A 15,026-nucleotide genomic window follows, 5' to 3' on the forward strand; every position below is an offset into this window, starting at 1 on the left:
ATCAATCACATGCATAAATTTAAGTTCATACGAATTTTATTTAACTTTCGAATACTTTTATATGTAAGAGCTCTAAAATCTATTTTTTAGAAAATGAATTTTTTGACTTATTTTTATATATCCAAAAATACTTTTGTTACCAGTAATATCACGGAAACCACATTTTATTACGAACAAACAACTTTCAAACAGTAGTAAAAAGAATATATTATTGGTTGATAAGTGTGAATGTATTAATTCTTTACTAAAATTATATATATAAAAACGCAAAAATAGTAATCTATTTTGAACCATTCCAAACACGTTAATGAATCAAAGTTAGAAACATACCATGTGTCCCTTACCCATTTCTCAAAAGATATGATCAAAAACCCTTTTATAGAATAGTTTTAAATATAATAAACAAACAAGTAAAAAAAATAAAACCTAAGTTTACTGTATATAATCTCACCACTTCAGTGAGTAGTTGAAAACAAAACCCTAAAAGGGTTCTTTCAAAGAACAAATTCGCCGCCAGATCGATCTCTTTGTATTAGTTATCTATATACATGTAAACCTAACAAGCCTTAATCGTCATCATCTCTTATTATTCAGCTCAAATTTCTTGTTTTTATGGCAACCCTTTTGCTAAAACCTGCTGATTTTGCAATCAAATGTGAAACCAGTTGAAATTAGTTGTTAAAGATTGTTTCTTTTTTGTTTTTTCTTTTCTTTTTATTGTCCGATCATCTTTGAATTTGGTCTTTATCTTATAAAGTTTCGATCTTGATGAGTTTCAGGAGCTGATAAAGATTCTTACCCTTGCTATGTTTTAATTTGTTTATTTTACTTTTTAGAGTTTGTGTTGTGTGAGTGATCAAAGATTGAATTTTTATTGTGTAAGATGTCAAATTTCTTTGTGTAATCATTTGGGTTTTCTTTTTTATGTTGTTGGTTTTCATTTTCTTGGAGTAATTTGCATATTTTTATAATTAAAAAGATGTTATCTGAATTGGGTAGACCGATGATCGGTAGTGGTGGTGAGGGTTCATTTGGGGATGAATTGGAAAAGGAGATCGGGTTGTTGCTCCGTGAACAACGGCGTGAAGCCGACGACCGCGAAAAAGAGCTGAACATGTATAGAAGTGGTTCGGCACCGCCTACTGTAGAGGGTTCGTTAAGTGCAGTTGGTGGTTTGTTTAACAATAACCATGGTCAAAGTCAAACCAATGGTTTAGCTGAAGATGAACTTAGAGCTGACCCTGCTTACATATCTTATTATTATTCGAACACGAATCTAAACCCTAGGTTACCGCCACCACTGTTGTCGAAAGAGGATTGGCGGTTTACGCAGCGGTTGCAGGGCGGTGGAGGGTCGGGTTTGGGTGGAATTGGAGATAGGAGGAAGTCAAATAGGAGTGATGGTGGGAGTGGGAGTGGCGGTGGCGTGTCGCTTTTTTCTATGCCACCTGGTTTTAACTCGAAAAAACAGGATAATGAGAACTTGGAGGCTGAGAAAGTTAAGGGCTCTGCTGAGTGGGGCGGTGATGGATTGAATGGTTTGCCCGGCTTAGGTTTAGGTAGCAAACAGAAGAGTCTTGCTGAAATTTTTCAGGTAGTTTTTATTACTGATAATTATGTCGTGAAATGATGTTTTGGTTGCTTACTTGATATTTAGAGTTTTGATTGTAGTTAGTTAGAACATATAAATTTCTGTCTTATTGGTTCTGTTTTTTTCTTAAAAGCTAAGGTTTACGTTTTCTTGTTCATTAGTGAACAGTTTTTTACAAATGATTTGGTGTTCTTTGGATTGGCAAGATGTAAAATTGTAAACACTAAACTCCATTGTTTTCTTGATGATTCTTTAATGAATTATGATAGTTAATTAAGAAAACGTTTAAGGTAGTTAAGATGATGCTTTTCTTTTCCCGTATCCAAAATTTTTAATTATGTTAAAATTTAATACAAATGATTTGGTGTTCTTTTGGGTACTTATTTTTTCTATCCCAATTTTTTAATTCTCTTAAAAGTTTTGTACAAGATTTGGTGTTCTTTTCGGTAGCAGGATGTAAACTTAAATTTCTTTTGTTTTGTTGACGATTTCTTCTTGAATTTGGTAGCTAATTTAGAAAACATTTAAGGTAGTTAAGATGATTCTTTTTTTTTGTTGTATCTGATCTTTGTTATTCTGTTAAAATTGTATGCAAATGATTTGGTGTTTAAGCAAAGAAATGGGAGAAACGGTGTAGGTCCAACTTTTTGAATTTTCCTATTTGAGTAGTTGTATGTTAGAGTTTGTTTATCGTTCCTTTGTGTGTTTAGGCTGCTTGCCTCTTGTAAGCGGTCTTTTGTTTGGTTTTAACAAGATTAGCCTTTAAAAAAATGATTTGGTGTTGTTTTGGGTAGCAAGATGTAAACTTTAAGTTCTATAGTTTTTTTTTATTTTTCTTTATGATTTTTTCTTGTATTAGGATACTTAATTAATAAAACACTTAAGGTAGTTAACATGCTACTGCTGGTACTTTTTTTTTGTATCTAAATTTGGTAATTCTGTTAAAATTTTATACAAGCGATTTGGTGTTCTTTGTGTAGAAAGATGTAAACTTTAAGTTCTATTGTTTTCTTGATGATTCTTTCTTGAATTGGAGTAGTCAATTAGGAAAAGTAGTTAAGATGTTACTTGTTTTTTGTATCACAATTTTGTAATCCGGTTAAAATTACTAAAAATGTAACCTTTTACGCAGGATGATATGAGCCGTTCAACTCCACCTTCAGGACACCCTTCACGACCAGCAAGTCGTACTGCTTTTGAAAACAATGATGAAACCCTAGTCCCCACCGATGCTGAGCTGGTTCAACCACATGGCACGAAGGGCCCACCGGCATCATACTCTTATGCTGCTGTTTTAGGTGCTTCTTTATCAAGAAGCACAACCCCTGATCCGCAACACATTGCTCGGGTCCCGAGCCCGATTCCCACCCCAATAGGAAACGGGCGAGTCAACCCGTCAGATCGAAGAAATCCCAATAGCCCGGGTTTATTTAACGGATCCACTTCTCACCCAAAAGATCCAGCTGATTTGGTGACTGCACTGTCGGGTATGAATTTGTCAAATGGGGTTATGGAGGACGAGTCAAACCTGACCCAGTATGACCAACATAATATTCTGCAGAGTCAGAAAAATAATAAAAACAGTTTGTACTTTGACGGGTCTTCAAGTAACTTACAATCTCAATATCAGCATAATAATGGCGGTGCACGTTCTTATTCGATCAACAAAGGGTCAAACGGGCAGCATTCTATCAACTCACCACAAATGATGTCGAGTCAACATGCCGGCAGTTTAAATCTGCCGCCACTTTTTGAAACCGCCGCTGCGGCTTCTGTCATGGGCTACCCTGGAATGGAATCAAGATTTGGTTTGGATTCACCAAACATGAGCAGAATCATGAACCAAATGTCGGGATCTTTTATGGACCCTGTGTATCTTCAGTACTTGAGGTCAACCGAATATGCCGCTCAAATTGCCGCCCTGAATGACCCCACCATTGACCGGAGCAACTATCTTAATAATTCATATGAAGACTTGCTTCAAAAAGCGTATCTTGGAACTTTATTGTCGCCACAAAAGTCACAATACGGCGGTGTGCCGTATGCATCTGGTAGTCCTCACCCCCATGGATATTATGGAAATCCTGCATTTGGAGTCGGACTGTTGTATTCGGGAAGCCCGTTAGCAAGTCCACTTCCTAATTCTCCTGGTGGGCCTGGTAGTCCAATTAGGCTTGGTGAACTCAACACTCGATTTTCACCTCAAATGAGAAGTTTAGGTGGCGGTAGTGGTGCAATGGGACATTGGCATTTAGATGGTGGAGATAATAACGTTGCATCTTCTTTGCTAGAAGAGTTTAAGAGCAATAAGACCAAAAGTTTTGAGCTTTCTGAAATTAATGGTCATGTTGTCGAGTTTAGGTATGTGGATACAAAGTTTTAATCTGTTTTTAGTTTTTACTAAAACCAATGTCTTTCTACTAAATAATTAAATATATAATATCTAATTTGTTGTTACTTTTTTGTCATCAGCGCGGATCAGTATGGTAGCCGTTTTATCCAACAGAAACTAGAAACCGCTACAACAGAAGACAAAAATATGGTTTTTAAGGAGATTTTTCCTCAAGCGTTGACTTTGATGACTGATGTTTTTGGAAATTATGTGATTCAGAAGGTGTTATAAACAACTTAACATTTATTATCCAAAATAAAAGTTTACGCTTTTTTGCAATTCTAACGGTTTTTAATTGATTCTTTATTTGTTTCCAGTTCTTTGAGCATGGAATGCCAGCTCAGCGAAGAGAGTTGGCTGGAAAGCTGTTGGGCCATGTTTTGTCTCTTAGTCTTCAAATGTACGGCTGTCGAGTTATACAGAAGGTAGTAATATGGGTTATTTAGCATCCATTAGTAAAACTTATGTTTCAAGATTCTTGATTTTTAATTTCTATAATATTTTAGGCGATTGAAGTTGTTGACTTGGATCAAAAGAATAAGATGGTGGAAGAACTTGATGGGCATATCATGCGTTGTGTACGCGATCAAAACGGGAATCATGTTATTCAAAAATGTATCGAGTGTGTTCCCAAAGAACATATTCAGTTTATTATCACAACTTTCTTTGATCAAGTTGTGGTCCTTTCAACCCATCCATACGGCTGTCGTGTCATACAGGTAATATAAAACTTACCAAAAATAACTTTCAAATTATACATGACTTCAAGATTACAAATTTACCCTTGGCATTCTTTCAGAGGGTGCTTGAGCATTGCGAGGATCCTAAAACTCAAAGCAAGGTGATGGATGAAATTCTTGCATGTGTAAGCATGCTAGCACAAGATCAGTATGGAAATTATGTTGTGCAGGTTTGTAGTCAGTGATTGAATCTTAATTTGCTGTTTGACTTTTTTCTTCGACTGATGGTTGTCTGATCTTTCTGTTAAATTTGTGTTGAGCAGCATGTATTGGAACATGGCAAGCCACATGAGCGGTCAATAATAATTCAAGAGTTGGCCCCGAAGATCGTTCAAATGAGTCAACAGAAGTTTGCATCAAACGTGGTTGAAAAATGCTTGACTTTTGGTGATGCTAGCGAACGCCAGCTCCTCGTTCACGAGATGCTTGGTACTACTGACGAAAACGAGCCACTTCAGGTTTCTTTTTTATCTTGTTTTATTTTGCTATTATTTTTTCATCATAATTGATGCTCATTTTGGTTTCGTATGCGTTTCTATTCAGGCAATGATGAAAGATCAGTTTGCAAATTATGTGGTGCAAAAAGTGCTTGAAACTTGTAGTGATCAAGAACGTGAACATATATTGTCGCGTATTAAGGTTCATTTGAATGCGCTTAAGAAATACACCTATGGAAAACATATTGTTGCACGTGTAGAGAAACTTGTTGCTGCTGGAGGTATGTACATATTCGCATATGACTCTTGTTTTATTTAGCATTGTATAAAGTTGCTGATGGTGTTTTGTTGAGTGCAGAAAGGAGAATTGCTGCACAGTCTGCACATGCTGCATAGGAAGATGACGAACGAACGTTGTACAGTTAACGAAGGAAGGCTAGTTTGAGCTACCCTTTTTCCTGTTTTATCTTTCCTAGTTGCAAATAAAGTTTGGTTTGACTTGGAGAACTGTAAATTCTGTAGCGGTTAAAAGTTTATACGTAGAGTTACTTTTTATCATAAGAAAGAAAGTTGAGGGTGGCTAGTGGCGGTATGTAAAGGGAAAGGTGAGGGAGGCGAAGGTAGTAGTTCTGTGACTTGACTGTACAAAAATGAAGCTCTTAGTTATCAGCAGAGCATGAGAGTCGTTGATGTTTTTAGGCAGAGAGTTGAGTTGGTTATGCTATGTTATGCTGTTCTGTTTAAACAATTTTCTTATAATTTATGCTTCAGTTTCTTGTTTCAAGTGGTGGATATGCTGCATGTAGGGTGTGATGCATTTCGGACGGGTACTTGGGTGGGCATCTTAAATGATATAAGTTTGGTTTTAGAAAATTTCATAGGTTAGGTACTTGTGATATCGTTTGCTCAAATATTTTAATTCTTTTTTTTATAAGATTTATGTAAATTTTTTATTTATTTATTTTTATTTTTTTAAGATTATGCAAATTTTTTATTTGAATACTTCAATATATTTCTTAATCTTATATGCTGAATTTCTTAGAAACTAGTTATGAATTATGATACCCAAGTTTTTCGGCGGGGACGTAAATTTTTTTTTTTTCACCTATAGCAGTATATCCTGGGAGTAGAGGTGCAAATCGGGTATTTTTAAAACCCGGAATCGGTTCGGAACCGGTTTTTTTCACACCGGGTACAAAATGGGACCGGTTCCAGTTAGGAATCGGGTCGGTTCCAGACCCGACCCGATGGCCTAAAATGGGAACCCAGTGGAACCGGTTTATGTAAAAACCGGTTCCACTGTATTTTTTTATTTTAAACAATATAGCCGTTAGAAACCGGTTCCAACGGCTATATAGCCGTTTTTTATCGTTGGAACCGATTTTTTTAACTATAAACATGTTAGTAACATATTATAACTAGCAAGGTGTTGTGTGTACTTAGTTAAACCTTTTTCAAAACTATAAAACACACTCTAATCACAGTTAAGCTTAAACCGACAAAAAGTAGCAACTAACGACGACGTTATGGTGATCGAAACAACGTGATGCCCCGATGTTTGTGTTCATTACGATTTGTCTCATGATCGACTCACAAGAGATGGCTCGGTGCAAGTACTGCTCGAAGTTTCTGAAAGCGAGGCCGAACTCCACCTTACGCAAGCGTACCAATAAGTATTGTCGTGAGAATAAAAGTTTGGATGCCAAGAAAGCGGAAGCGGGAGAGTCGTCCGGCTCCACAACTCAAGCAGCTACCGCCGCCGGTAACAACACTTAATCGTTGTAGAACGCCAGATTAAAACGACGGACGTTGTTTTTTAGTTTAAGTGGTTATGTTTAGTATCGTCATGTTTTAATAATGTTTGTAATATTTGTTGTTTATATAATAAAATGTTCGTCGTTATTAAAAAAAGTAACAAAAATTTAATCATGACTAATAAGAAATAAACAAAACAAAAGCAGTAGTTATTAAACAAATCAAAACTCAATATTACTTGAACTTTGATAGTGTTACAAATGATTTTACTAAAACAAATAAAAATTACAAGTCTTCTTAGTCTTCATCCTCGTCTTCTTCACCACCCGAATTATCGGAAGAAAGCCCGTCCTCCGCCTCCTCATCATGAATATGACGCTCTATTGGTATTTCGTCTTCGAAGTTTGCCTTGTGTTGTACACGATCCACCGTATCCAAATGGTCCTTTAGGCAAATGCAAACCTCTAGAGACTCAGGAGTTAGTTTTGTTCTTCGCATTAATAATACCCTCCCACTAAGAGAAAAAACCGATTCGGAAGCAACCGTTGAGGCTTGTACGACAAGCAAATCACGAGCCATGGCGGATAGAATAGGAAATTTGTTTTGTTTTCCTTTCCACTAAGCCAACAAATCAATATTGCGAATTTCGTCGACCGTTGCGTCCTCAACATAGTTTGCTCCACTATATCGACCAAGTTCGCTAGTTGGTGTGTTTCCTCTTTGCCTCATAGATGCCGTATCACGAACATCATTAATCAAGTTTATAAGTTTGTCCTTGCACGGCCTACTAGTCGTTGTTTTCCTCACAAAAGACGATCTCACGCTTGAACCATAAATTTGAAAATAATGGTCATAAAGGTCTTGAAGGTGTTTGTTAAACTTTTCCTTCGGTTCCGTCGACAATTTTGGGTCGATCCCGTGCATTCCCATGTTGTCGAATATTTCCTCGATCAATGTCTCAACCCTATTAACATTCCAGTAGGGGTTTAAAGCGGCGACACAAGTAAAGACCGACAATATGTTTTCAAAATATTTTAAGAACTTTTCCTTCATTACCGCAACAATATTCTTGAATAGTTTGTTCTTCTCCTCAAACTCTCTAAAAGTAGAAGACATGTTTTACAATTCTTGCAAAATCCAACGACTAGTAGGATAATAAACTCCCGATAACTTTGTTGTTGAGGTTTGGAACACATCAAGATACTCCAACAAAAAACCGACATGGACCCAAACACTTTCGGGAACCATATTGGCCTCGCGTACATCAACAAGATTGTTATGAAAAGATTGTAGAGTTTAACGTTGGGCAAAAACACACTTGAGCATATGACAAGTTGAGTTCCAACGAGTTGGAACGTCCCAATTCGGCCCCAAATACTTTCTTTCAACCGACTTGCAATAGTTCTTATATTCAAGATGTCTTCTTTTACCACTTTTGGAAACATCTTGTAACATAAGTCTAAAGAAACTTAAATCTTCACAAATGTTTTCATTGTCGAGACCTTTTTGAACAACCAAGTTGATGATACGTGCAACACATCGAACATGAAAAAAATCCCCGTAACAAGGTGGTGAATATTTAATGATAAATTTTTCGGCCGCCTTTGTATTGTTTGATGCGTTGTCAAACGAAATCGAAAATATTTTATTTTTCAAGCTGTAAGTCGTTATAACTTCATCAACCAATTCAAACAATTTTTCGGCGGTATGTGGGAACGGGAAGTTTTCAAAAGCGATGGTGTGTTTCATCAATTGCCATGTCACTGGATCAACCCAATGAGCGGTGACACATATGTATAACTCGGGTAACCCGTGTGGTGCCGACCAAACATCGGTAGTTAAACTAACCATTTTTTTTAAACTTAAATCTTTAAAAAAGTTATTATATATAACACAAACTGAGCTATATCTGGATAATGGGTAAGTGAGCAACAAACTGCGCCGCTATCCTCTTTTGGATCGCAGAGCCTATTCAACTAAATATAAATCCTTGGTTCCTCGGGTTCTGCAAGTCCCTGTGGACCACCTTCTGCACCCGCTCCAAGAAGCGAACCGCCTCGGGAGCTAGGGATGAAAATGTGTCGAAGGCAAATGGAACTAACCATCGCTTGTAAAGAATGAAAAAACTCGACTAACTCTTTTTATGCACACTCCCACAACTTGATACAATGACGTCTTAGGGTAGTACGACTTACATGTGTGTATCGTGGTTGTAGAGTTTTTCGAATCAACGACGTCAAATCCGGGTCGTCAAAGTGGTTAAACGGCAAACCTCGTTGAATAACGAACTTTGCAATTCTATCTTGAACTTGGTTCGTGTTGTAACGAAATAGTGTACCATCTTTACCCAAGTCCACTTGGTCGGTTGCTCGAATGCCTTTCAAGGCCTTGCAAAATGGCTTCTCGATGTGCTTTCTCAAAGTCGAGTTGGAATCGTGCTTTAAGAAAGTTCTACAAAGTTTGCAACGAGCCTTTTGATCACCTTCGATAGTGATAACCAAATCCCAATTCTTCCATACTTCTTTGTTGCGGGTATGGTCGACGACCGCAAGAACTCGTGGGTCATCTTGAGCACGAACCGGTTCAATAAAAGCGTTCTTGTTAGCCTTGTTGTTAGTATTTTTGGTGGGTGCCATAATATTATTGAGTCGGATGGTCGGGTTTGTTAAACGAGAAGTACTTTATATTGTTTTTGAGCTTGGTGGTGAAACAAGGGGTGAAAAACAATTTATATAAAGGATTTGGACAAGATATAGCCGTTGGGACCGGTAACAACGACTATTTTTCTCTCAAAACCGGTTCTAACGGCTATATTACCATTAGAACCGGTTCCAACGGCTAGTTTCTGACCTGCTGTAAAATACCCGGCGGAACCGGTTATTCCAGGTAGGAACCGGAACCGGTTCCAAAATGGAACTGGGTACGAACCGATTGGGGATATAATATGTGGAACTGGGTACGGATTTCGGGTATATAAAAACCCAAACCGGGTATTAGGACCACTGGCTATGAACCGGAACCGGTTCCGGGTCGGGTAGACCGGTTTGGGTCCGGAACCGGTTTTTTTTTTCACGTCTACCTCGGAGTGTTAAAATTTGTAACATTAAATTTGAACCAATAAAATGTACTTGCATGCTTTTTAAGGTAAGTTAAGAGAAATAAAGTTCTTGCATACTGAAACAAAACAACAGATTAAAAACTTGCCGAAGAAATAACAAAACAGGTTGGAAAAATCAAATTTAAAAAAGCTGGATTAAAAGAACACAAAATTAAAAATTGACACACATCGATAAGAAGTTAAAGAAAGAATAATTATCCATTGACCCAAGCCCCAGGAATCAATCTCCGGCACATGTTGCCAAAGTTCTTGTTCTTTCCGCTAGACCATGGAAAGCTTTTGGGTTTAATTGTTTAAAAACACCATTAACTCTTTTATAAGGACCACATCCGGAGAATTGAAAAAATAGTTTTTATATTTTAGAAAACGCGGTGATTTTTTTTTATATTTGAAAAGTTATTGTGCACCCTTATAATTTTTTAATATCTTTTGAAAGTGATTACGAGTGAGGGAAAGTGAAAAGATAATGATAAATGTATAAAAAAATGTTATTTAATTGAAAAGAAGAGAGAAAATGTAATGATTTTTAGTGTAATTTTGAATTTAAGAACAGAGGATTGGATGAGAATGCTCTAAGAGCATGTGATACAAAAGTTATAGAGTTAAGTGGAATCTCAAGCAATGGGCATTATTTGACAACTCAATGGGTACGAGACAACTTTATATTTGACCTATTGTCATCCTTAGTTGACCGTTTACACGCCCTGAATCCAAGCCCCAAGGTGTCCTGGAGGTTAAGTTTACTTGTACATCAAAGTTCTTAAACATCGAGAATCTTCATTAACAACACAATGAAAGCACCAACAATCTTTGTACCCGAGGGTGCCATACATATAACAATCATAAAATTGTCTGAACATAACCAGGATAATGGGAAACTTTAAACTTCACAGAGACCATACCTGCTAACCAAACCTTATTATGAGTGTCAGCCAATCCTTATTTTGAGACCATACATATCAACTTGATGTACATATTAAAAGTCAGTCTTGTTAAATGAGTTATAGGTACATGATATTCGTTCATACAAGTTACTAAAAATAATAAAACATACGTACCCAAAGGCACAAAAATTTACGTTTTGTTACTTCGAAAGATAGAAACTTCCTTATACCTTTTACTATATTTATAAGTGTAAGTTTTATTGTCTAAATCTACCCGTACTTCTACTTTTACAGGTCATGACACACTTTACTTCATAATAACTAGAGTCACTAAACTTTAGAATGACCGTCGACATTCACATTCACACTGTTGTATAATTGTCGGCAAGCCAAAAAGGCATTTCCAACTTCGACAGAAACTTCTAATCACAATTAAAATTCTACCCTTTTCAAGGGCTAAGTCCGTGCGAGGGACTATTGGTACATACACTAGACAATTCACTTAACTTATAAAACTATATATTTTTATGCTTTTCCTTCCTACTTTTACATACTAGAATGCATACCACCCTTACAACACATAAAATGGAGAGCTGGAACTCACATGACGTGTAGGTCCCTTGACCAGATCTAACAACACACTAATTATTACTAGTTGTCTTGGATCAACCTCTACACTAGTTGGCGGAAACAACTAGTTAGGACCGAGATCTCGGATCTTGTTGTGATTGTTTATTGCCGAGAACAAAGAAAGAAGAAGAGAGAATTGGTAGGTTAGAGATAAGATTTTTAGCAAAAGGTTATTGCGTGTATGAGAGACTCACACAATATATATAGTGTGAGTTCTCATGCACATCTATTTCATATAACAAATAGCCCATTGAGCTTAACTACAAAATGGCCTTGGGCCAAAACATACATCAACAAAATACTAACTACAAATACCAAAGACTAATACAAGAAAAGGCCCTTACAATCTCCCTCTAGTCTTTAGTATTTTCCTTATTGACTTCTATCACCACTAACACCCGGATTCGTACTCGAAGATATCGTCTGGATTTTGAAATGGTTTCTTTTCAACAAGTAGTTGGACTAACTTGTTGAACTTTCTGACGATGGCGTCCGTGTTGTCATGACGGACATTTTCTTCCATACAAAGGGGCGACTCCACAAGCTTCTTTAAGTCGCTTAGTCCGAAACCCACGATTTCGTGTTCGTCAAAGAACCGTAGGTCATGAGTGCGAGTATAGTGAACGATAACTTCACCATGCACGTTGTCGAACTCCCAGGAAATACAACGATGCCTTCACCGTGCACGTTGTCGAACTCCCAGGCAATACATCAAAGAGGAAGTCATCTTCAAAGGGCATGCCATGGCAGATAGGCTCACCGTGATCTTTTGGCATCTTGTATCTTCGACCTTTGGACGACTTGTTGATGAAATGATTGATTTCTTGTGTCTTGTAAGACCTACTCGGATTGACTGCGAACGTCGGATAGTCTTCCTTCCACTCTTTCTTCTAGAACCGCTTGAACCATGATTCCACCGAGTCTTTTCTATCATCTCGAGCTATGGTTTTTCTGAAATAATTAATGTCGAGAATTGATATGGTGTGCATATCTCTGTAAGTGAGATAAGTTAGATCACCATTGGCATGTCGAATAGCCCAGCTTTTGCTATCTTTGTGCCGTCTTGCATAGAGAATGGGATCTGAATCATGATACGATTTTGATCTCCATCTTTGACTCGCCATCCTGCTCACGCTATAGTATTTGATCCCTTTGCGAGACTTCTTTCAAGCAGGCTTGATAGCCGGAGCAGCAACGGGTTCTTCAACGGTAGACTTAACATTTTCTCTAACCAGAGTGTTAGGGTTAGGAGAGTAGTTGATGCCATCATCACTGTCATCATTATTTACTTCCATGGCTTTCTCAACTGGTGAAAACATGTAAAAGAACAAACATTAAATAAAGAGGCTATTTCAGCCTCCACCGCAGCATCTGTTTCACGAGTTTTCTCGGCCTTCTGTGGCGGTTCATCATCAACCACCTTATCCCCAGGGGCATCACCACTACCACTACCATCACCACTACTACCACCACAAGGTTCGTCGAAACTATCATACTCGTGGTTGTCATCATCATCTTTCTTTTCATCCTCATCCTCCCTATCACCATTGTTGTTTTCATCATCGTCTTCACCATCAGACACATCATCGTCACCGTCATCATCATCATCTCCACCACCACCTTGTACTTCTTGTTGTTGTGGAACGTAAGTAACCAAGGCAGTCGTAAATACAACACTAACTTGTGCACTAGTGATGGGTGCAACAAGTAGTGAACTTGTAGAACTGACCTGCTCAGATGTAGAAGCAGCAGTAGCTACAGGTTCAGTGCTGACAACGGTTCCAACAACTTCAACATGCTCATCATCAACAACCTTTGATCCAAATCCTCCTTCACCACCATCCTTTCTTGGTTCTACTGTGTAGAGGAAACCGCGAATGTTTCCTAGAGCTCTAACCTTCTCGGCATCAGTGGTAAGTTCAGCAAGAGCAGTTTTTCGTCGTCTGTTTTGCTCGTCCCTTGGCTCAGCTACACGCAGAAACCCTCGAAAGGTCTCCATGAGATGTACCCTCAGATTCTCAACATCTTCATCTGTCAACCGCATCACCTCCATAATAGCAAGGTATCGGTTGACCAAGGATTCATTCATGCGCCCCTGTTCCGCGCGTTGTTCCTCCAACTGTTCTTCCAGCTGCTTAACCAAATCACGCATCCTCACACTCTCTCCCATCAATCGATCAACATCACTGTTCGTCCCACTTTCCAACCCACTGAACCTTGAGCCGAGATTCTCAAAGTCTATCCAAACTTTATCAATGGTGGAATCAAGTTCCCTTCAGAACTCGCTTGCAAAGGTAGAGGAAGAGTGAAGATCAGTTTCCATCTTTTTAACCCTTGATTCAAGCTTTTCTAACCCAATGATCATCAATTTGCAAAGAGTTTTTGTTGATTAACACTTGCTGGTTGTTGATTCTTTGCTGTAACAAGTTGATCCAATCTTTCTGACTTGCAATTCTGGCTTGATCCATGTCATGTTCCTGTAAAGTGGCCAACTGATCGACCAGAGCGTCACGCTGTCTTGTAACTTCTTGGTTTAGCTTGTTGATCTTTGAGAACTTGATCAACATGAGTTCTCGCTTGGCACGATTCTCATTAGCTTCCTCCAATGCCTCAATCCCATCGAGGACAAGATCTCGGAACAATGGTGACTTCTTCGATTTCCCACTTGAGATGGGAGTGGTAGAAATGACGGGGCTTCTAAGGGTTGAGGGAGGTGTGGTTGATATGGTTGAGTGTGGTGTGGTTGGTATGTGTAGGGTCAGGGTTAAGGTAGAGAATGATGTGGTTATGGTTAAGGGTAGGCTAGTTGGTGTGGTTGTAGTTAGTGGTATACTGGTTGGTGTGGTTGTGGTTTCTATGGTGGATGAAGTGGTTTGGGTTTGAGTGGATGTTGTGAAGGTAGAGGACCAAAATGAAGTTCCTCTAATCGGTGAGGTGAATTGGTAGGTTGGAGAAGTGACAGGTGTGGTGGTCCTAGGAGATGTAAAGGTTTCGGTTTGTGTGGTCATGGGAATATCATCAAACATGGAAGGTATGGGTTCATCTAGGCGAGTTGGTGAGGTTTCGGGAGATGTAACGGGTTCATCTACAAGTGATGGTTTCTTGGGTTTGGGTTTGGTACTAAGGATAATCCTAGGCTTGGTTTTGGTTGAGGCTTTGGTTGGTGAGATAAGTTTGATTTTGGATTTGGTTTTAGGTGAGATAGGAGTTTGGGTTTTGGTAAATTTGATTTGTTTGGCTTTTAGGGCTTCTATGGTTTTGGCTAGGTGGTTGGTGATCCTATGTGTGAGTCGGGAATGGTGGTGTTTTGTGGTGTGGTGGTTTGTGCAGCTTGGTCACTCATCATCTCGGAAATTGAAGGAAAACGTACCTTTAAGTGAGGTACCTTAGAAGGCGAAGACTTCTTGGAGTCCTTGACCTTCTTTAAACGTTTGGCTGGACGCTCGGGCTCCTCAACATCTTCCTCCTCTTCCTTAGCC

General features: G+C 38.4%; 1 protein-coding gene across 1 annotated transcript; it reads left to right on the forward strand.

Annotated features, from left to right (window-relative positions):
• Positions 1–459: 459 nt before the first annotated feature.
• Positions 460–6,025, forward strand: LOC143581457 (pumilio homolog 2-like). Its single transcript, XM_077064235.1, has 9 exons — positions 460–1,594; positions 2,724–3,952; positions 4,064–4,205; positions 4,301–4,408; positions 4,490–4,702; positions 4,783–4,893; positions 4,987–5,181; positions 5,267–5,441; positions 5,519–6,025. Exons 1-9 carry the CDS (start codon positions 980–982, stop codon positions 5,554–5,556), a joined length of 2,826 nt encoding a protein of 941 aa, XP_076920350.1. The 5' UTR covers positions 460–979; the 3' UTR covers positions 5,557–6,025.
• Positions 6,026–15,026: the final 9,001 nt, after the last annotated feature.

Source organism: Bidens hawaiensis, unplaced genomic scaffold, assembly GCF_021521415.1.
Source record: "Bidens hawaiensis isolate Kalapana, Puna unplaced genomic scaffold, B.hawaiensis_p1.1 tig00030955_1, whole genome shotgun sequence".
NCBI classification, from domain to species: Eukaryota; Viridiplantae; Streptophyta; class Magnoliopsida; order Asterales; family Asteraceae; genus Bidens; species Bidens hawaiensis.

Bases quoted from the DNA above. Each gene is read 5' to 3' on its own strand.
- LOC143581457 (XM_077064235.1), top strand. From the start codon at position 980: ATGTTATCTGAATTGGGTAGACCGATGATCGGTAGTGGTGGTGAGGGT. The intron at 4,206-4,300 runs GTGTTATAAACA...ATTTGTTTCCAG, and splicing joins GAAATTATGTGATTCAGAAG to TTCTTTGAGCATGGAATGCC. The intron at 5,442-5,518 runs GTATGTACATAT...TGTTGAGTGCAG, and splicing joins GAAACTTGTTGCTGCTGGAG to AAAGGAGAATTGCTGCACAG.